Below are 22,705 nucleotides of genomic sequence, written 5' to 3'. Positions count from 1 at the left end.
TTTAATTTGTTTTGACTGGAATTTAGTTCCCAAAAAGCAACAACAGCTTTTTCCACTTTCCAGAGTCGGGGAACCTTGTTATCAAATTATCGCATCAATTTTACATTAACGTGCGAACATTATACATCATTTTTAAAAATCCCAGCCGCCCCTTTTAAGCCTCAGTATCGGGTCCTAACTGGCCACAGAGGTAAAGAAAATAGAATAATGGTTCACCCTGGGGGCAGCGCTGATTAAAGAAAGGAATCATGGTCGTTTGGGGTGAATATCACATGTCTGCGCTGCACATCAACCCAGATTAGACACACCTTAGTGAATGGTGACCAGCGCCCCCCGGGGTGAGAGGGAGGGGGGGTGGCAAACGAGAACCACACCTGTTTTTCGGTGCTGCTGGGGGGTTTCCATTTGTCACACAGGAGCACAAAAGGACGTCGAATCCGAGAACCAGGATGGAAATCGATCCGGTTTCATGCCTATCGTGTTCTAAGGGCGCTCGGCGCCCCAGGGTCGCGCATTCCACTGATCCACGGGTCGTCATCGACTAATTAGAGCTGGAGGAATAGCCGGTACTTCCTGAGAAGAGGGCGTGTCTAAATTCTTAGCTCCCTTTAATTCTGAGTGATGATCTGACTGAATAACGAGGGAGCGCCCGACTTTCCTCGCAAAGGAACTACAAACGTGGCGGACGGATGGAACGCGAGGCAACCAACGGAGTTCTTTTCGAATTATAATGTAAATAGATTCTCGTTGATGTTTAATCTGTATGAAGGCGTAATTATACGAGTGTCGTTCATTTGTAAATTGGGGCATCAGGGACAGTTAGCTTAGTAAGATTAAACCAAAGTGGAGAGGTAGAGACTCAAAAACACACACAGACACAGACACACACACACACACACACACACACACACACACACACACACACACTCCTGAAGGAGGAGATCAGAACAAGATCTGAACCTCGGCGGTCGAACGTCCGCGTCACAGAGCTCCGAATAATCGAGTCCGCTAGAAATACGGACACGCCCGGTTTATTATCTCACTCTCGCTGGAGGGATGGAAAGAGGTGGTAAAACAAATAGGTGGGGAAAAAGAAAGAGGTGGAAAAAGAAAGCTCCAGGAGAGGAGTGTGAGATGAAAAGGCCAGTGTTACACTAGCTGTATAGCTGCCTAATGTTCTCACACACTCGTAAGGGACATTTCCACGACCGTGTGTGTGTGTGTGTGTGTGTGTGTGTGTGAAGCACTCGAACCCAAACCGAAAATCTGCAGTGTCAAAACATACACACAGCAGCTCAGACGATTCGTTCGGTGACGTAGAACGTCCTTCAATCGTCCGACTACAGCTGCTGACGTCTCTGTGCCCATATAAATAGGGTTAGCTTGAGTGCACCCATTATTAAACAACACGGAGTGGGGGTCGGGCCAAATACAACCGCTGGGTATGAATCACAGGCTGCCGGGGTGCAGGAGTCCCTGTCCACGGCCGAGCAAGCTTCATCACCATGGGATTAAGAGCTGCTGGGGGGCAGGAGTCCCTGTCCACGGCCGAGCAAGCTTCATCACCATGGGATTAACAGCTGCTGGGGGGCAGGAGTCCCTGTCCACGGCCGAGCAAGCTTCATCACCATGGGATTAACAGCTGCTGGGGGGCAAGAGTCCCTGTCCACGGCCGAGCAAGCTTCATCACCATGGGATTAAGAGCTGCTGGGGTGCAGGAGTCCCTGTCCACGGCCGAGCAAGCTTCATCACCATGGGATTAAGAGCTGCTGGGGTGCAGGAGTCCCTGTCCACGGCCGAGCAAGCTTCATCACCATGGGATTAAGAGCTGCTGGGGTGCAGGAGTCCCTGTCCACAGTCGAGCAAGCTTCATCACCATGGGATTAAAAGCTGCTGGGGTGCAGGAGTCCCTGTCCACAGTCGAGCAAGCTTCATCACCATGGGATTAAATAGTTGATGCTGATGTGTGTATGTTTCAGACGCGGCAGATCGTGTCATATTACGTTTAAAAAAATAATAATAATAATAATTTTAATGCGTGTTCCATTTATTCAGCCACAGTAAAAGAACGGCTGCAGAAATCTGTGGAATTGCCAGACATACACTCTAACGCCCCCTACAGGTGTACAGCAATTTTTCGGAGCCAAAAACCTCCCAACTGGTAAGATTCCCAGCTCAGAACGTTCACAGTTTATTACACGAGGAGGTTCTGAGTGGCTCCGAAATCGCTGGACATCGCTCGTGCACGCTCCAGGTTTTCGGCAGTGCTTAAAAACGTCACAGTCGAGCTAGAAAAGTCAAAAAACTGCATTTCAGAGATTAAATTCTGTAATTATTTTAGAACAGCTTAAATATTTTTTCTTATTTGTTAGCCCTTATAATAAATAAACATTTGAGAGATTTTACAGCTTTTAAAAAATCAAAATGCTTCTTTTTACGTCCAATTTGTAGCTGCCTGAGGAGTCGAGGAGAAAAGCAGGTCAGTACGTGTGATACTGGACGTAAGACGACGTCTGGGCGGATTGTGAATAAATTAATAAATGAATCGGGATACGTAAACAACAAATCGTCTCTAAAGATCAGCCAGGAACCCTCAGCTAGTGTAACAGCGGCCACAGAAAGAAAGAAAAATAACGTATAATGGAGAGAGGAAGAGAAAGATAAACAGAGGTGAGCGCTCGAGGTCCTCAGGTGTGCTGGGTTGCCAGTTCTTGGCCGATAAACCTGCGCAGACGCTCCAGGTACTGGCTGTACAGCTCGATGTCGTTGTGTCCGGCTCCCTCCACCCAGAGGGGCTCGACGGCTTTGGGGCAGCGCTCGTACAGGGCCAGGCCGTGAGAGAAGTCGATCACCTCGTCCTCCGTCCCGTGGATGATCAACACCGGGGACGTGATCTTGGACACCTTCTCTATACTGGAACACAGCGCAGACACAGAGACAGAGCAGTTAGACGAAACAGTATGTGGTTTAAAAGAAAAATGAAAACTAAACTGAAATGAGAGCATAAAAAATCCAAATGTGTGTGAGTAATCAAAAAAAAAGCAAATGATGGATTTTATTTACACTAACAAATAAAGCAGGATTAATAAAACCAAAATAAAGGCAGCTGTAGCCTAGTGGTTAAGGTACTGAACTAGTAATCAGTTCAAGCCCCACCACTGCCAGGTTTCTGCTGTTGGGCCCTTGAGCGAGGCCCTTAACCCTCAATTGCTCAGACTGTATACTGTCACAGTACTGTACGTCGCTTTGGATAAAGGCGTCTGCTAAATGCCGTAAATATTATGTAAAGTAATGTAAAACACTTTCTGTAGGCTACCAATAATTAGTAAATTAATAAATAAATACTAATCCTTTTATTTTTACTAAAATTTTTTGAAATATAAAAGTATGAATATACAAAAAAAAATCCAAATGAGATTTAGTGTAAATAAAAGAGAATGGAAATGTACATTCTGGGTACGTAGTGGTGCAGCAGTTTAACAAACTATCATGCGAGCTCTGGGACTGGTTCGGGTGTCTGTGCAAGTGGGAAGGGGGAGGGTGGTTTACATGGAGCTTAGCGTGACTCTCTGTATGTAAAATGGCTCTGTGTGGGAACCAAACACTGGCAGGTGATGAGAAGTGGCCACAGATTAGACACGTGTGGTCAATCACATTGAGGGTTCTGCAAGCGGCAGCAGACTCACGATCGGGAATCGGACATGACTAAATCATGACTAAAAAAAAAAAATCTGCAAAAAATCATTTCAAAAAATGAATGAATGGAAATAAAAACAAGCAATAAACCAGAATGTGTAAAATACAAGGAAGATGCAAAAAAAATAATTAAAATTTAATTAAAAATTAAAAATCTAAAGTAAATCCAAATTGATTTATATAGAAATGCATAAAAATATAATGAAAATATAAGAAACACAAATGACTAAATATAAATAGGAATACAGCGGTACCTTGTAATTCAACGTCCCCTAAACTCAAAACACTCTTCGTTGAGAAATTTGTACCCTTAAACTCGATGTGTGCGTCTGTCGCTTTGTTCAGCGCTCGATTTAAGCAGTAAAACCTGATCAGCGTGTGAATCTGATCTGAATCTGCATCAGTGTGGAATAAGGTGCAGATCCAGGGTTACAGCTCCACGTGTATCTGTGTTTATCTGGATTCTCCTCCCTGTTTCACTTTTAAACTTGTGTTACGGCTCCAGCTTCTGAGAAATGGTGAGAATCAGAATCAGCTTCTCCCAGAGTCTAAAACGCTTCTGGTTCAGAATAAAGCTTAACGTGGTTTAATGTAGTAAAAGAAGGAGACAGGAGCACTAAACTCCTCTTCATTATTACTGCTCATAAGTTCCTCCACTAATCACATTCCTCACTCGCTGTTTTACTACAGTAAGTCACGGTGAGTTTTGTGCACCGCCGTCACACTTCACAGGAAATACCGGCACAGCGGCGCAGAAGCGGTTTGGTCACTTCTCATGTGAATGCGCCGGTGCTGAACGGAATCAAGCATCTCCACCATTAAGAAGCGTCAGGAAACAATAAAGAAGTAAAACTAAAGTGCAGCTTTTATTGTATTTTTATTGATGTGTAACTGTTTGTAATTGTATTTCAGTGTGTTTATATTATATTTGTGTTATTTTCAGTGTTTAAGTGTCAAAAACAACCTCATTATTTTACATGAGACTAAAATATCTGCAGCTCCACGGGACCATGGATGCATTAACAGGTTTCCCAAACATCCTTATGGGGAAAAATACCTCGAAACTCAACGTCTTTAAAACCGACTGATGTCCAGTTTCAAGGTACCGCTGTATAAATAACATACTAAAACATATATACTATACTATAAGCAAAGTATGAATATTATACTATATATAATAAATACAAATATTATACTAAAGCTTAATAAACTTGCTGGGTCATTTTGTCTGAATTTAAAATTACATTTAACAATTTTCTTCTTGATTTGTAACACAATCTTGAATAAACGTTACGTTTACATTTGTGACATTAAGTGGATGCTTTTATCCAAAGCAACTTCCACTTTTATCTGAATACAATTTGAGCAAATGAGGGTTAAGGGCCTTGCTCAGGGGCCCAGCAGTAGCAACTTGTCAATGGCAAGGCTTCAACCGGCAACCTTCTGATTACTAGTCGGGTACCTTAACCACTGAGCTATTACTGCCCAAACCGTGCTACTAATCTTACGTTTTGAGGATTGTGTGTGTGTGTGTGTGTGTGTGTGTGTGTGTGTGTGTGTGTGTGATAGAGAAGCAGATCTGTGAGCAGCTGTAAGAAGGTTGAACTGACAGCAGCTGTATCGCCACCATGTGTTAAGTTCCAGCACCACATGCTAAAACATCTAAATTAATCATCACCATCGCAAACCGATAATCGTCTGTCAGTCGTCAGCACTGACCAGCGTCTAACGAGGAGCTAAAATATTAAACACCTCACCGAGTTGCCTTTGGGTTTTACTGAATTTCATCTAGTGAGTGTCAGTGATGCAGAACACCAGTATGAACACCAGTATGAAGACCAGTAACAAGAGCAGAACAGTTCAGCATTCAGAATCACTGATCATACTGACACGATTAGTAAATATTACATCATCAGCATCTACACTGACTGAAACACAAGCACAGACATACAGGTACACCCTCAGTCTGCATATTCTAACCCTAACCTGTCTGTCCGTGTTTCGGTCTGTCTGTTTCTTTCATTCTATCTGTGATTGTGAATAAACCTGTCTGTCTGTATTTGTGAGTGAACCTGTCTGTGTTTTGGTCTGTCTGTGCTTGTGAGTGTACCTGTCTGTCTGTGTTTCAGTTTCTCTGTGCTTGTGAGTGTACCCGTCTGTTTCGGTCTGGGTGTGTCTCCTTCATTCTGTCTGTGCTTGTGAGTGTACCCGTCTGTCTGTGCTTGTGAGTGTACCTGTCTGACTGTGCTTGTGTTTCAGTCTGTCCATGCTTGTCTGTCTGTGTTTCGGTCTTTCTGTCAGTGTAGCTGTCTGTCCGTGGTCGTGTTTCAGTTTGTCTGTTTTTTGGTCTGTCCATGCTTGTGAGTGTTCCTGTCTGTGTTTGTGAGTGTTCCTGTCTGTCCGTGTTTCTGTCGGTCTGTGTCTGTGAGTGTACCTGTCTGTCTGTGTTTCAGTCTGTATTTGTGAGTGTACCAGTCTGTCTGTGTTTCAGTCTGTATTTGTGAGTAAACCAGTCTGTCTGTGTTTCAGTCTGTATTTGTGAGTAAACCAGTCTGTCTGTGTTTCAGTCTGTATTTGTGAGTAAACCTGTCTGTCTGTGTTTCAGTCTGTATTTGTGAGTAAACCAGTCTGTCTGTGTTTCAGTCTGTATTTGTGAGTAAACCAGTCTGTCTGTGCTGCAGTCTGTATTTGTGAGTAAACCAGTCTGTCTGTGTTTCAGTCTGTATTTGTGAGTAAACCAGTCTGTCTGTGTTTCAGTCTGTATTTGTGAGTAAACCAGTCTGTCTGTGTTTCAGTCTGTATTTGTGAGTAAACCTGTCTGTCTGTGTTTCAGTCTGTATTTGTGAGTGTACCAGTCTGTCTGTGTTTCAGTCTGTATTTGTGAGTAAACCAGTCTGTCTGTGTTTCAGTCTGTATTTGTGAGTAAACCAGTCTGTCTGTGCTGCAGTCTGTATTTGTGAGTAAACCAGTCTGTCTGTGTTTCAGTCTGTATTTGTGAGTAAACCAGTCTGTCTGTGTTTCGGACTGTATTTGTGAGTAAACCTGTCTGTCTGTGTTTCAGTCTGTATTTGTGAGTGTACCAGTCTGTCTGTGTTTCAGTCTGTATTTGTGAGTAAACCAGTCTGTCTGTGTTTCAGTCTGTATTTGTGAGTAAACCAGTCTGTCTGTGTTGCAGTCTGTATTTGTGAGTAAACCAGTCTGTCTGTCTTTCAGTCTGTATTTGTGAGTGTACCAGTCTGTCTGTGTTTCAGTCTGTATTTGTGAGTAAACCAGTCTGTCTGTGTTTCAGTCTGTATTTGTGAGTAAACCAGTCTGTCTGTGTTGCAGTCTGTATTTGTGAGTAAACCAGTCTGTCTGTGTTTCGGTCTGTATTTGTGAGTTTACCAGTCTGTCTGTGTTTCAGTCTGTATTTGTGAGTGTACCAGTCTGTCTGTGTTTCGGTCTGTATTTGTGAGTGTACCAGTCTGTCTGTGTTTCAGTCTGTATTTGTGAGTGTACCAGTCTGTCTGTGTTTCAGTCTGTATTTGTGAGTGTACCAGTCTGTCTGTGTTTCGGTCTGTATTTGTGAGTGTACCAGTCTGTCTGTGTTTTGGTCTGTATTTGTGAGTGTACCAGTCTGTCTGTGTTTTGGTCTGTATTTGTGAGTGTACCAGTCTGTCTGTGTTTTGGTCTGTATTTGTGAGTGTACCAGTCTGTCTGTGTTTCAGTCTGTATTTGTGAGTAAACCAGTCTGTCTGTGTTTCAGTCTGTATTTGTGAGTAAACCAGTCTGTCTGTGTTGCAGTCTGTATTTGTGAGTAAACCAGTCTGTCTGTGTTTCGGTCTGTATTTGTGAGTTTACCAGTCTGTCTGTGTTTCAGTCTGTATTTGTGAGTGTACCAGTCTGTCTGTGTTTCGGTCTGTATTTGTGAGTGTACCAGTCTGTCTGTGTTTCGGTCTGTATTTGTGAGTGTACCAGTCTGTCTGTGTTTTGGTCTGTATTTGTGAGTGTACCAGTCTGTCTGTGTTTTGGTCTGTATTTGTGAGTGTACCAGTCTGTCTGTGTTTTGGTCTGTATTTGTGAGTGTACCAGTCTGTCTGTGTTTTGGTCTGTATTTGTGAGTGTACCAGTCTGTCTGTGTTTTGGTCTGTATTTGTGAGTGTACCAGTCTGTCTGTGTTTCGGTCTGTATTTGTGAGTAAACCTGTCTGTCTGTGTTTCAGTCTGTATTTGTGAGTGTACCAGTCTGTCTGTGTTTCGGTCTGTATTTGTGAGTAAACCGGTCTGTCTGTGTTTCGGTCTGTTTGTGCTTGTGTGTGCACCTGTCTGTTGGTGTCTGTGTGTATGAGTGCCTGTATCTGTCTGTGCCTGTTTGTTTTTGAGTGTGTTTGTGTGCGTATGTGGAAATCAAACAAATAACCTTTTTAACTAAAAGCATTAAGCAAAAAAAGATTAGTTTATTATCGGTTAATTGGTTAAATGGTTACCACCGCTAGCTGTAACCATGTTAACCACAACACAGTCAGTACTGCCGTAGCTAAGTGGGTGAGCAACAGCGCTCACCCTGTGTTGTTGCCAATCCACCGAATGCTAATTATGTACAACAAATAATGCAGCCTGAACCAGAACCACACACATCACGATCCATAACTGACTGTAACGTGTTTTCAGACTCGACGTTCGGTCCTGCGTTCACGAGAGCAAAACATCACGTCCCGATAAACCGCCATCAGAGAAGAAAGTCAAAAAAACACGCCATTTATTTCTGAACGAAAGGAAAAGTAGTGCCAGCATGAGGAGCCGGACGAGCGCGATCCGCCTGGGCGCTGATAACAGTAATCGTTGAGCCCCGCCGTAGCCTGCAATTATCGAGTGCCGCCGCGGTGACAGCGCGCTGAACAAAACATCGTAAAAACGGTCCGAATCTTTTGTCGAGTAAGAGCGGCACGTCCCGAATCAGAGCAGCGCTGTTATTAGGACGTGACAGCGGTTTAGAAAACATGCCAATCGGGACACGGCAATTACAGGTTCTACAGCACTGTATTATTGTCGTTAGCGATGGTGAGACTTGACGGAACTGGTTGTTATTTTCGCCGTGTGTGGCTTCACTGGTGGAAACAGCAGCATTTTAGCATCCTTTGTTACATCAGTACTTATTTATTTCGGCTTTACACACATTCTTTCACACATACACTGATCAGCCGTAACATTAAAACTCACTGTCCATTTTATCAGCTCCACTTACCATATAGAAGCACTTTGTAGTTCTACAATTACTGACTGTAGTCCATCTGTTTATCTACATGCTTTGTTACCCCCTATCACCCTGTTCTTCAATGGTCAGGACCCCCACAGGACCCCCACAGAGCAGATATTATTTAGGTGGTGGATGATTCTCAGCACTGCAGTGACACTGACATGGTGGTGGTGTGTTAGTGTGTGTTGTGCTGGTATGAGTGGATCAGACACAGCAGCGCTGCTGGAGTTTTTAAACGCCGTGTCCACTCACTGTCCACTCTATTAGACGCTCCTACCTAGTCGGTCCACCTTGTAGATGTAAAGTCAGAGACGATCGCTCATCTATTGCTGCTGTTCGAGTCGGTCGTCTTCTAGACCTTCATCAGAGGTCACAGGACGCTGCCCACGGGGCGCTGTTGGTTGGATGTTTTTGGTTGGTGGACTATTCTCAGTCCAGTAGTGACAGTGAGGTGTTTAAAAACTCCAGCAGCGCTGCTGTGTCTGATCCACTCATACATTTACATTTTCAGCATTTAGCAGACGCTTTTATCCAAAGCGACTTACAGTACACAGTCTAAGCAACTGAGGGTTAAGGGCCTTGCTCAAGGGCCCAACAGGGGCTTGAACCAGCAACCTTCTGATTACTAGTCCAGTAGCTTAACCACAAGGCTACAACTGCCCCAGCACAACACCTAAATAATACCTGCTCTGTGGTGGTCCTGTGGGGGTCCTGACCATTATAGAACAGGGTGAAAGGGGGTTAAAAAAGCATGCAGAGAAACAGATGGACTACAGTCAGTAATTGTAGAACTACGAAGTGCTTCTATATGGTAAGTGGAGATGATAAAATGGACAGTGAGTGTAGAAACATGGAGGTGGTTTTAATGTTATGGCTGATCGGTGTATATTTATATATAGTGTTTTCCTATATAGTTACTGTATAATAGCACTTGTACTACATGCTGTATTTACTCAGTAACACTCGAATGTCCCCCATGGGGATCAATACAGGAATCGTATCTTATTCGGCGTGACTCACTTGGGGAAAGCATCGAAGCAGTAGGTCTTCTTGGTATCAGGGAAGGCGACTCTCATCCCCGAGGTGAGGGGCGAGTGCAGTATTACGGCCGCGCACTCGTACCGTGACGCCAGGTCCACCGTGGGCACCGTGCCGATGCTCTGCCCGTACAGGATGATGTTCTCCGGGCTGATGCCGTACCTGAGTAAATAAAGTGAAATCAGTTAGTTAAATTAATGAGGATGGTTGTAGCCTAGTGGTTAAGGTACTGGACTAGTAAGCAGAAGGTTCCTGGTTCAAACCCCACCAGTGCCAGGTTGCAACCTTTAATTGCGTGGACTGTCTACTGTAACTCGCTTTGGATAAAAGCGCCTGCTAAATGTTGTAAATGTAAATGAAGTTCTTGTCAAGATTTCACCAAGAATTGACCCTTCATAGTCACCTACATCAAGGGTTTACAAACTTTTATTTTTACTCGACCCATGCAGCACAAACAACGCATCAAAACAAAACACAAAATAAATTACAGCGGTAGCTTAAAACTGGACGTCAGTCGGTTCTGGGAGGGGCGTCGGGTTTTAAAGACGTTGAGTTTTAAGGTATTTTTTTTCCATAAGGATGTTTGGGGAACCTGTTAATGCGTCCATGGTCCCGTGGAGCTGCAGATATTTTAGTCTCATGTAAAATAATGAGGTTGTTTTTGACACTTAAACACTGAAAAAACACAAATATAATATAAACACACTGAAATACAATTACTAACAGTTACACATCAATAAAAATACAATAAAAGCTGCACTTTAGTTTTACTTCTTTATCGTTTCCTGACGCTTCTTAATGGTGGAGATGCTCGATTCCCTTCAGCACCGGCGCATTCACATGAGAAGTGACAAAACCAATTTTGCGCTTTTCCGCTTTTTTCCATGTTAAGTTTTGTGCATTGTGAATGCGCCGGTACTGAACGGAATACGGTATTCCAGAAGCAAGCATCCACGAAGCGCAATTAAAAAATAAAGAAGTGAAGGTAAAGTGAAGGTTTTATTGTATTTGTATTGATTTTTAACTGTTTTTAATTGTTTTTCAGTGTTTTATATAGACTTATTGTATTGTAGTAAAACAGCGAGTGAGGAATGTGATTAGTGGAGGAACTTATGAGCAGTAATAATGAAGAGAAGTTTAGTGCTCCTGTCTCCTTCTTTTACTACATTAAACCACATTAAGCTTTATTTTCAACCAGAAGCGTTTTAGACTCTGGGAGAAGCTGATTCTGATTCTCAGCATTTCTCAGAAGCTGGAGCTGTAACACAAGTTTAAAAGTGAAACAGGGAGGAGAATCCAGATAAACACAGATACATGTGGAGCTGGAACCCTGGATCTGAACCTTATTCCACACTAATGCAGATTCAGCTCATATTCAAGTTCATAAGTTATACAGTGAGGAAAATACTGTACAGCTTTACACAGAGTGGATTTGATTGTTATCTGTCTCATATTCGCACTCTGATTATGTTTCACTGCACCGCTCAAGCAGAGCGCCGAACAAAGCGGCTGTTCATTGTTCATTTTAAATTAAATTGAAAAAGATTAAGGCTAAATACGTTGAGTTTAAGGGAACAAATTTCTCCCCGAGGTGCGTCGAGTTTTAAATATCTCGAGTTTAGGGGGCGTCGAGTTACAAGGTACCAATCTGGTCCCACTGTGATTTACAAGATGTGACGTAAAGCCTCCACGAGGGGGCGTTCGCGTACGAGTTTATGTGCCTGATATTCTCTTTTCGGCTCACGACCCACCTTGAAAAACCCTAACTCAGATCTTTTCTCCTCTTTAATGATCGATGTTGCATTTTTTGTAGATGCTACAGAGCATAGCAGGATGTTAAACTGCTATTCCGCGGGCTATGCTCTTATTTAAAACAAAAGAAGGGCACAGCAGCCTGTTAATCTAGCCAGGGATTCTAAGTAACCGAAGCCCTGTGATGGATTGGCACCCAATTCAGGGAATTTCTGCCTTGCGCGCCAGTGGAACGAGATCAGCCGCGACCCTGAAGAAGTTAATTAAATAAAAATGAAATAAAGTTAGAATATGGGTGTCCATATCCTTTTGGCTACATAATTCACAAATCAACCCATTATTTGATTGACAGTAGTCGTTCATGTGTTAATCGCCCGCTCACCGCGTGCGTAGGGCCTGCCACGCCGCGTCGATGTCCGCGTACAGGTTCTTCTCGGACGGTTTGCCGGTGCTCACGCCGTAGCCCGAGTAGTCGTAGGAGAAAATGTTGCAGTTGATCCGGGTCCCCAGGCCGATGTAGAAACTGCTCATCTGCCCCAGGTCCACGGCGTTACCGTGGGAAAAGAGCACGGTGAACCTAGCCAGGACTCAAAATTAGATCAGAGTGCTCGTCATCGCTTCTCATTTGCAACATGCGCTTATGGTAACTCTGTTCACTGCTCCTGGAACAACCTTCGACCACTACTTTTCACCTGCCAGAGACAGTGTCGTGTACAGAATCACGCACTACTACCTGTGAATCAACCAGCCCTCGTACAGGCGCCTCGACCAGCCAGCAGAGGGACCCGTTCGACCATCACACCTCAGACACCGCCGATCAAGTCTGTGTGGACACCTGGCCGGTCAATAGCACAGCTGAAATTCAAACTTGACAGCTATTTCGAGCTGCCATTGATCACGTGAGATATGACTCGATACCAGGGCTCATTAAAAATAAGAGCTGCCTTTTTTATGCATTTTCTCCCGCCAGTCTAGTGACGTCATTTCAGTGCGCAGTAGCATTAGCTTACATGTAGCAATATTCATATTTTGACTCTAACGATTTTTAATTTAGAGGATCCAGTGATAATAGACAGAAGAATCTCCATAAAACAAAACCTAACTACAGGATGCGAGAGAGGCAATTTGCGAAATCTCCATTTATTTTTCCCATTCAAAATTTCTCTTAGACCCGGGTTACCAAATATGGGCATAACAACATGGCGTGGACTACAAAATGACGACACGACTTCGGTGGTCTATTAAGAGGAATGTTGGGAATTTTACAGCATTGTACTTTGTATATACCTGATTCCCCTGTGCTTTTTTTTTTTTTTTTTTAAACAAATGTGCCCATGAGTCTTACAGAGAGCCTTAACCCCTTAATTCGCAACACAGCGCTTTAATTCAGACTGCAGCCGAGAAAGCGTAGGTGTTCCCCCCAGTGCCGGTTTGTGCTTATTTAATACGTTCCTAGGAACCTTTTGCAAGCACTGGTTTCTCGTAGGACCGGTCGAAAGCTAACCTGTCGGATAGTGACTTGTGCATTTGGCGGCTGCAAATTTGGAGAAATTTTCCAATTCGATGCAGGTTGTGCTAAGATAAAGATACGTACCACCTTATCGATTGCTTCTACAGCTGACATATTAAAATAGATTTCATGTGACGAATATTTTTTCTGTTATTTGAAGTTTTCTGTTTGTAACGAATTCGCTACGTCCGACCATAACGGCTACAATCGTCCATAAAGTCTGCATATAAATAATGCTGTATTTAGATTGATTTCAGCGCTCACATGCACTTTCTTTAGGAAATGCCATTCTAGTTCATTTCTATACTCATTATAAATAGCATGTATGTGTGTACCTACTGTATATATATATATATATATGTGTGTGTGTGTGTGTGTGTGTGCGTATAAATGTATTATATTATTACATTATATATACAGTACCAGTCAAAAGTTTGGACACACTTTCTCATTCCTGTAGTTTTTCTTGATTTTTTTTTGTATTTTCAACATTGTAGATTAATACTGAAGACGTTCAAACTATGAAGGAACACGTATGGAATTATGTAGTAAACAAAAAAGTGTTAAACAAACCAGAATATGTTTTATATTTTATATTCTTTAAAGTAGACATATTTTGCTTTGATGACAGCTTTGCACACTTTTTGGCATTTTCTCAATCAGCTTCATGAGGTGTAGCCACCTGGAACGGTTTTCAGTTAACGTTTGTGCCTCGTCTAGAGTTAATTTCTGGAATTTCTTGCTTTTTTAATGTGTTTGAGAGCATCAGTTGTGCTGTGCAGAGGTAGAGTTGGTAAAATACAAAACATATTCTGGTTTGTTTAACATTTTTTTGTTCACTACATAATTCCATACGCGTTCCTTCATAGTTTGGACGTCTTCAGTATTAATCTACAATGTAGAAAATAAAAATAATCAAGAAAAATCACTGAAGAGAAGGTGTGTCCACACTTCTGACTGGTACTGTATATAATTATATATTAGATTATTACTGTGTGGAGTTTGTCCGTGTGGGTTTCCTCCGGGAGCTCTGGTTTACTCCCACAGTCCAAAGACGTGCAAGTGAGGTGAACTGGAGATACTAAATTGTCCATGACTGTGTTTGATATAATCTTGTGTAATGAGTAACTACCGTTTCTGTCATGAATGTAACCAAAGTGTAAAACATGATGTTAAAATCCTAATAAACAAACAGACACTATATTATTACATGTATAGTGTATTATTATATTATTATGACATGTACTGTATATGTGTATGTATATGTATGTATATTAGTCTACATACCTGAATGTAAAGTATACATATCTGAGACGGAAGACGTTTCATTACTTGACCTATTGCGACATACCTAAATTTATATCTATTTTATGTGCTATGGACAAATTTACAATCTCCACTTAATGTAGCATCGACTTTAAAGCAAAAACACAAATCATTAATTTTTTTATGTAATTATAAATAAATTCAGGCATTAAGGGGTTAAGACGTACTCAGGATCATGCTTTTATAGGCCAAGGAGGGGAATCCCTATCGGGCGCAGCTCAGACTAATACATTCTACTCGGAGGTGGATCTTCACTAAGAACGAGACTTTCGAATTCCAATGACGTTAAAAGAAACCTGGCAGCGCCCAGGTGGCACAGCAGGATATTCTGCCACTGCACCAGTTTCAGTTTAAATCTCAGCTCTGCTACCGGGCGGCAGACAAAAATCGACCACTAGTCTGCTGGGTGGAAAAGGAGAAAATAAATAAAGGAGAAAATACATAAATAAAATATATAAAACACAGAGTGCACCAGTTTCGGTTCGAATCTCAGCTCTGCTACCGGGCGGCTGGGCGCCCCCTAGCGGGCATGGGTGGGGGAAAGACCAGGCTAAAAAAAGGGGCGGGGTCTTCGAGGCTGTGTAAGGACCCTGGTTAGAAGTGGAGGAACGTTGAGATCAGGGCGTGACTCTCCACGTGCAAGACACACGCCAATCCACCAAAGTATGGGCGAATAGGAAGGTAAATATATGCCCTCCTCGTACGCCATGGGGGTCTCCGGCTGTGGAAAACTAACTGGCTATGACTAAACCGAGAGAATAAAGGAGAAAATACTGTACATGAATAAAAAATAAGATGCTACCTTGCCGTGGGAGCGCAGCGTATGTACATGCAGCCCACGCGGTTCCCTCGTACCGAGCACGTCAGGAACACTTCGGTGGCATCGAGCTCCCTCTGAGAATATTGAAATTCGGCTCGTTCGGTGAGCTGGAGCTTCCAGCGCCCCTCTCCTCCCCCTCCTCCTCCCCCTCCTCCTCCTCCGCCGCCGCCGCCGCCTCCTCCGGCCCCGGCGGGAGCTCCACCTACTCGGGAGCGCAGACCGGGCGCCGAAGAGGAACCGGTGGGCACCGTGCCCGTCTCCGAGTCCGGGAGGAGGGCGTACGTGGGCTCGGGTGGCAGGAAGGCGAGCTTAGCGGCGATGCGGCTCGGGCACGGCGGGCAGCAGAAGAGACCGCAGAGCTCGCCGACGGACAGGCCATTCATCGTCACCTGCGTGAGGAGAGACGGGAAAGTGACGCCATGCGTCCGTGAGTCATTCAGGCGTCGCTAGCGTACGTCATCCAGATACACATATCCCAGTCCAGTCGTGGCCGATTGGAACTTATCTACATAGGGGCAGTTGTAGCCTAGCGGTTGAGGTACTGGACTAGTAATCGAAAGGTCGCTGGTTCAAGCCCTGCCACTGCCAGACCCTTGAGCATGACACTTAACCCTGAATTGCTTTGACGATATACTGTCACAACACTGTAGGTCGCAGCACATAGCTGATCGCTTCTTTTCACCTGACAGGAACAGGGTCTCACAGCCAGACGCCGCACCTACAACAGCGACGAGCAACCCTGTTTGAGATGCAAACACCAACACCACAGACACACAGCTAATCGTGTGTGAAACTATCCTCACATTAATAAATTTGCATGGAAAATTCCGAACCTGGCAACCCTGTAGTGATGTCAACCAGGCGAGGTGAATAGCGCCAGCGCCCTCTGCTGTTTAAAGTGAATATCGATTCATTATACATGAATTACCGATTCGAATTGTGGCACATCTGGTGCATCGTTACATCCCTAATATTGACGCAAAATTAACCTGTACACAAACACTCTTGTGGAGGCTTGACGTTACATCTTGTAAACCACAGTGGGACCAGATTGGCACCGTTTTCATTCATTAATCATATTCCGTTTTGTGTTTCATTTTGATGCATCGTTTGTGTAGCCCCGAATCGCGGCCAAAATCATGGACGAAATGCAAGTCGTGGGAAAGAACCCTGATGCAAAGCCCACGCTCAGATAGCTTCATACTAAGAAGAAACCTGAATTTGCTGCTCAGGTGGCGCAGCGGTAAAAACACACACGCTGAAATGCCAGAGCTGGGACCTGGAATACATCGTATTGAATCTCGGCTCTGCCTGCCGGCTAAGGCTGACCGGCCACATGAACAACGATTGGCCTGTTGTTCAGATATGGGCGGGACTAAGCCGGATGGGGTCTCTCTCACATGACTGGTGCAATTACGACCTCTGCTGGCTGATTGATGGTGCCTGCACAGAGATGAGAAAAGAGTGCTGTCAGGGTGTGTCTCTCCGTACACAACGCTGAGCTGCACTGCACTCGTCAAAGTGTAAGTGATAAGATGCACACGGCTGCTGCCCACGTGTCGGAGGGGGCGTGGGTTAGCTTCGTTCTCCTCAATCAGAGCGAGGATCGGCATTGGTGGAGAGGAAGCGTAACGCGATCGGGCAATTGGACGCGATAAAAGGGAGAAAATGGGGGGAAAAAATGCATAAATTAAAAAAGTCAAATAAAAAACAAAGAAGAAACCTGAATTTTAGTAGTTTGTTTATTAGGATTTGAAATTACATTCATGACCAGAGAGGTAGTTACAGGTTACCTAGGGTGGGTTGCCCGTCTCGGTTTTCCTAGAATTGTCCTTCTTTTTAACGGTCAACAGGCAACCATTTTTGCTTCCTATATGTTTTTATCAGGCAGTCAACCAGTTACGCCTGGTTCACACTACACGTTTTTGCCCTGATTTTCGCTCGGCGACTGGTCACCACTGGATTTGCCGGCTCGGGAGCAACTCGGCGTTTGCTCGGCGATCGGAACTTGGCTCTCAATCGCTACGTGTGAACTGTTCAACAACTCGATCCGAGCGAGATATCTAGCATGTCAAATATCTGGATCAAGGGCAAGCAGTAGCCTAGTGGTTAAGGCACAGGACTAGTAATCCAAAGGTTGCTGGTTCAAGCCCCACCACTGCTAGGTTGCTGCTGTTGGGCCCTTGAGAAAGGCCCTTAACCCTCGGTTGCTCATACTGTAACTGTAATGTAAGTCGCTTTGGATAAAGGCGTCTGCTAAATGCCGAAAATGTAAATGGTTCTGAGTTGCCCGACTGGCAATGAGTGCTGTGTCGAACAGCCAATGAGAACGCAAGATACGGTGTGAGGGGAAACGCAGGGGAGGAGTGTAAACAGGTGGGACAGGGGCGTAATATAGTTTATATCAGAATACATCAGCACACACACACACATGTTATACAGTATTTCTAATACAGTATCGTTCTCTACAAAACACCCACGCTGCATTGCAAACAATATTTATTAACCTCCGACTCACTACAGAACAGACGCCCCCTGCTGGTCACGTTGCCAAATCCACTCAGATTCATTTATTTTTCCTCTTTGATTTTACGCTGCACATCAGCGCACAAACTTTGATCTCTCGCTACTTGTTGACGTGCATTTTTGGACGTGATATCATTAAACCCCTCGTCACTTCTCACGTTTGTTTTCGTGACAGACTGTAGTTTGGGAGACCAGAGAAGCTCGCCTGCGATTCCAGTTGGTGATAGATGGTGTAGTGTGCGACCCCGAATCGCCGATCAGTCAGTGATTGTAGTGTGAAAGCCACACCGACCTGAAAGACTCCCGATTACAAGAGATCCAGTCGTGTAGTGTGAACCGTACAGCGACCCGACCACTTGGAAAGTCGTGTAGTGTGAACTCGGCCTTTTCTGCCTCAAAGCGGCAGTTAACAACAGATAATTGTGCTATTATTAATATTATTTTATTAGAATTGTAACGTCATGTTTCACACTTTGGTTACATGCATGACATGACCGGTAGTTACCGCTTACACAAGATTCATCAGTCAAACACAGTGACGTACACTTTTGTATCTCCAGTTCACCTCACTTGCACGTCTTTGGACTGTAGGAGGAAACCGGAGCACCCGGAGGAAACCCACACGGACACAGAGAGAACATGGACCCGGACCGCTCCACCTAGAGATCGAACCCAGGACCTTCTTGCTGGTCCTGTTCATCTTACTTCAGTAAAGACTGGATGAAAAATTATCATCCAAAACACGGGGGCAAAACTGCAAAAGTGGTCCGTTGGTCATCAGTATGACTGTGTCCAGGTTTGTAGTGGCCACCCTATCCAGTGTGTGTGTGGTATTGCTAGTTTTCTACGTTCTTTGTGGTACTTTGGGCATTTTGTTAGTACGTGTTTGGTTGTTATAAGTATTTAAGATATGCATGGGTCAGATGAGAGTGACAAATGCAGCGTCTTGTATATACTGTCTGTTTCGACCAGCTTTCCAGGCAGGAACTTTGGCCGATCCTGGACGTCAGGGTGGACTGAATGACATCTTAAAACATCCACGTAAAATCCTCATAGAAAAAGTGACATACAGGTTGAGAGACTGTTCTGTCTGTGCAGTTGAACTTCCACTATTTACACCGATCAGCCATAACATTAAAACCACCTCCTTGTTTCTACACATTTTATAGAAGCACTTTGTAGTTCTACAATTACTGACTGTAGTCCATCTGTTTCTCTGCATGCTTTGTTACCCCCCTTTCATGCTGTTCTTCAATGGTCAGGACCCCCACAGGACCACCACAGAGCAGGTATTATTTAGGTGGTGGATCATTCTCAGCACTGCAGTGACACTGACATGGTGGTGTTGTGTTAGTGTGTGTTGTGCTGGTATGAGTGGAGCTTTTAAACACCGTGTCCACTCACTGTCCACTCGATTAGACTGTCCTACCTGGTCGGTCCACCTTGTAGATGTAAAGTCAGAGACGATCGCTCGTCTATTGCTGCTGTTTGAGTCACAGTGGTCACGGGGCGCTGCTGGCTGGATATTTTTGGTTGGTGGACTATTCTCAGTCCAGCAGGGACAGTGAGGTGTTTAAAAACTCCAGCAGCGCTGCTGTGTCTGATCCACTCATACCAGCACAACACACACTAACACACCACCACCATGTCAGTGTCACTGCAGTGCTGAGAATGATCCACCACCTAAATAATACCTGCTCTGTGGTGGTCCTGTGGGGGTCCTGAGCATTGAAGAACAGCATGAAAGGGGGCTAACAAAGCATGTAGAGAAACAGATGGACTACAGTCAGTAATTGTAGAACTACAAAGTGCTTCTATATGGTAAGTGGAGCTGATATAATGGACAGTGAGTGTGGTCATAATGTTATGACTGATCGGTGTATACTGAACCTAATATACCATTTAATGATAAACAAATGTAAATAAAAGCTTAAACAGGTCAGACAACACTCTGTATGTGTATATGAACTCATAAATGTTAACACGGTTATTTAAAACAATACATAACACAAATGTAAACAATCAATCCATCAACATACGTGTTGTGTTTTCCTCCAGCTGTCGAAATGTTCACACCTTTAGCAAAGCAGCTAAGCTAACCAAGCTAAACTAAGCTAACCTGGAAAAAGCGGCGAGGCCTCAGAGATTAAATAACCGCGCTGACATTTCCTCCGCCGAACCGTATAAATAAAGCTCGATGATCGCGGGTGATAACCGGTATACCGCGGTCATTTATTCAACTAATAATAACATGCTAAACTAAAGCTAAAGCAGACAGCAGAGAGCTAGCATTGCCTCTAATAGCCGCAACTTGAAGTGACGTCGAGGCCAGGCGGAGGGATATCAAGTCACACGTAGAGACAGCGGGTGTGTCCCAAATAGTTCCCTACGCACTATTCCCTACTCACTATAGAGTGCACTACTTAATATATCCTACCTACTACAGAAAGCACTACGTACTATTCCCTACACACTACAGAGTGCACTACTCACTACTCAATATTCCCTACACACTAAAGAGGGCACTTCTCAATATTCCCCACACACTACAGAGTGCACTACTCAATATATCCTACACACTACAGAGTGCACTACTCAATATATCCTACACACTACAGAGGGCACTACTCAATATTCCCTACACACTACAGAGGGCACTACTCAATATATCCTACACACTACAGAGGGCACTACTCAATATTCCCTACACACTACAGAGTGCACTACTCAATATATCCTACACACTACAGAGGGCACTACTCACTACTTACTCTTCCCTACACACTACAGAGTGCACTACTCAATATATCCTACACACTACAGAGGGCACTACTCAATATTCCCTACACACTACAGAGGGCACTACTCACTACTTACTCTTCCCTACACACTACAGAGGGCACTACTCAATATATCCTACACACTACAGAGGGCACTACTCAATATTCCCTACACACTACAGAGTGCACTACTCAATATATCCTACACACTACAGAGGGCACTACTCACTACTTACTCTTCCCTACACACTACAGAGTGCACTACTCAATATATCTTACACACTACAGAGTGCACTACTCACTCTTCCCTACACACTAGAGTGCACTACTTAATATTCCCTACACACTACAGAGGGCACTACTCACTACTTACTCTTCTCTACACACTACAGAGTGCACTACTCAATATTCCCTACACACTACAGAGGGCACTACTCACTACTCACTCTTCCCTACACACTACAGAGGGCACTACTCAATATATCCTACACACTACAGAGTGCACTGCTTACTATTCCCTATTCCCTACACACTACAGAGTGCACTACTTTTTAATAAAGTACAGAGTGCACTACTCACTAATTATTTATAAAGTACAGAGTGCACTACTCATTATTCCCTACACACTATAGTGCACTAATCACTATTCCCTACACACTAGCGTGCACTACTCACAAGTACAGAGTGCACTACTAACTATTTCCTACTCAATATTCCCTAATTACTATTCCCTACACACTAGAGTGCACTACTCACTATTTTCTACAACGTACAGAGTGCACTGTTTACTATTCCCTACACACCACAAAGTGCACTACTCACTGTTTTCTATTAGGTACAAAGTGCACTACTCACTATTCCATACACATTACAGAGTGCACTGTAATGCCTGTAATTCCCTACACACTACTCACTATTTGCTACACCCTTCATAGTGCACAACTGAAAGTTCCTTACACAATACATAATGCACGAATCTATTCCTTACACACAACAAAATGCAAAACTCACTATTCCCTACACACTACATAATGCATTATACACTATTCCCTACACACTACATAATGTACTATGCACTATTCCCTACACACTACAGAATGTACTATGCACTATTCCCTACACACTACAGAATGTATTATGCACTATTTCCTACACACTACGAAATGCACTATACACTATTCCCCACACACTATTCCCTACACACTACGGATGACACTACTCACTATTCCCTACACACTACAGAGTGCACTGTTTACTATTCCCTACACACTACTCACTGTGTGCTACACACTACATAGTGCACTACTCAAAATTCCTTACACAATACATAATTCACTAATCAATTCCTTACACACAACAAAATGCAAAACTCACTATTCCCTACAGACTACAGAGTGCACTGTTTACTATTCCCTACACACTACAGAGGGCACTACTCACTATTCCCTACACACTACAGAGTGCACTAATCACTATTTTTATAGGGTACACAGTGCACTACTATTCCATACACACTACAGAGTGCACTAATCACTATTTTTATAGGGTAAACAGTGCACTACTATTCCATACACACTAGAGTGCACTAATCACTATTTTTATAGGGTACACAGTGCACTACTTTTTATTCCATACACACTACAGAGTGCACTAATCACTATTTTTATAGGGTACAAAGTGCACTACTTACTATTCCATACACACTACAGAGTGCACTAATCACTATTTTTATAGGGTACACAGTGCACTACTATTCCATACACACTAGAGTGCACTAATCACTATTTTTATAGGGTACACAGTGCACTACTTTTTATTCCATACACACTACAGAGTGCACTAATCACTATTTTTATAGGGTACACAGTGCACTACTTTTTATTCCATACACACTACAGAGTGCACTACTCACTCACTATTCCTTTCACTACAGAGTGCACTATTCACTTTTCCTTGAATAATACAGAGTGCTTGAATCTATTCCCCACACACTTCATATTTCACTAGTCACTATTTTCTATA

General features: G+C 43.6%; 1 protein-coding gene across 1 annotated transcript; it reads right to left on the bottom strand.

Moving 5' to 3' along the window:
* Positions 1-1,015: 1,015 nt before the first annotated feature.
* Positions 1,016-20,298, bottom strand: abhd17ab (abhydrolase domain containing 17A, depalmitoylase b). Its single transcript, XM_062998833.1, has 5 exons — positions 19,943-20,298; positions 15,360-15,766; positions 12,104-12,298; positions 9,952-10,131; positions 1,016-2,913 (listed from the first exon to the last, which is right to left on the bottom strand). The coding sequence occupies exons 2-5, from the start codon at positions 15,758-15,760 to the stop codon at positions 2,688-2,690; spliced, it is 1,002 nt and encodes a 333-aa protein (XP_062854903.1). The 5' UTR covers positions 15,761-15,766; positions 19,943-20,298; the 3' UTR covers positions 1,016-2,687.
* Between the last annotated feature and the right edge of the window lie 2,407 nt (positions 20,299-22,705).

The sequence above is a fragment of the Trichomycterus rosablanca genome, chromosome 7 (genome assembly GCF_030014385.1).
Source record: "Trichomycterus rosablanca isolate fTriRos1 chromosome 7, fTriRos1.hap1, whole genome shotgun sequence".
NCBI lineage: Eukaryota > Metazoa > Chordata > Actinopteri > Siluriformes > Trichomycteridae > Trichomycterus > Trichomycterus rosablanca.
The sequence above is the reverse complement of the archived record's forward strand: the minus strand, read 5'-3'. Positions and strand labels throughout refer to the sequence as shown.

Coding starts and splice junctions, on each gene's coding strand:
- abhd17ab (XM_062998833.1), bottom strand. CDS start 15,760: ATGAATGGCCTGTCCGTCGGCGAGCTCTGCGGTCTCTTCTGCTGCCCG. Junction 10,132..12,103: donor TGGCAGGCCCTACGCACGCG/GTGAGCGGGCGA, acceptor TTATTTACTCAG/GTACGGCATCAGCCCGGAGA. Junction 2,914..9,951: donor TGCTTCGATGCTTTCCCCAA/GTGAGTCACGCC, acceptor GCTGTGTTCCAG/TATAGAGAAGGTGTCCAAGA.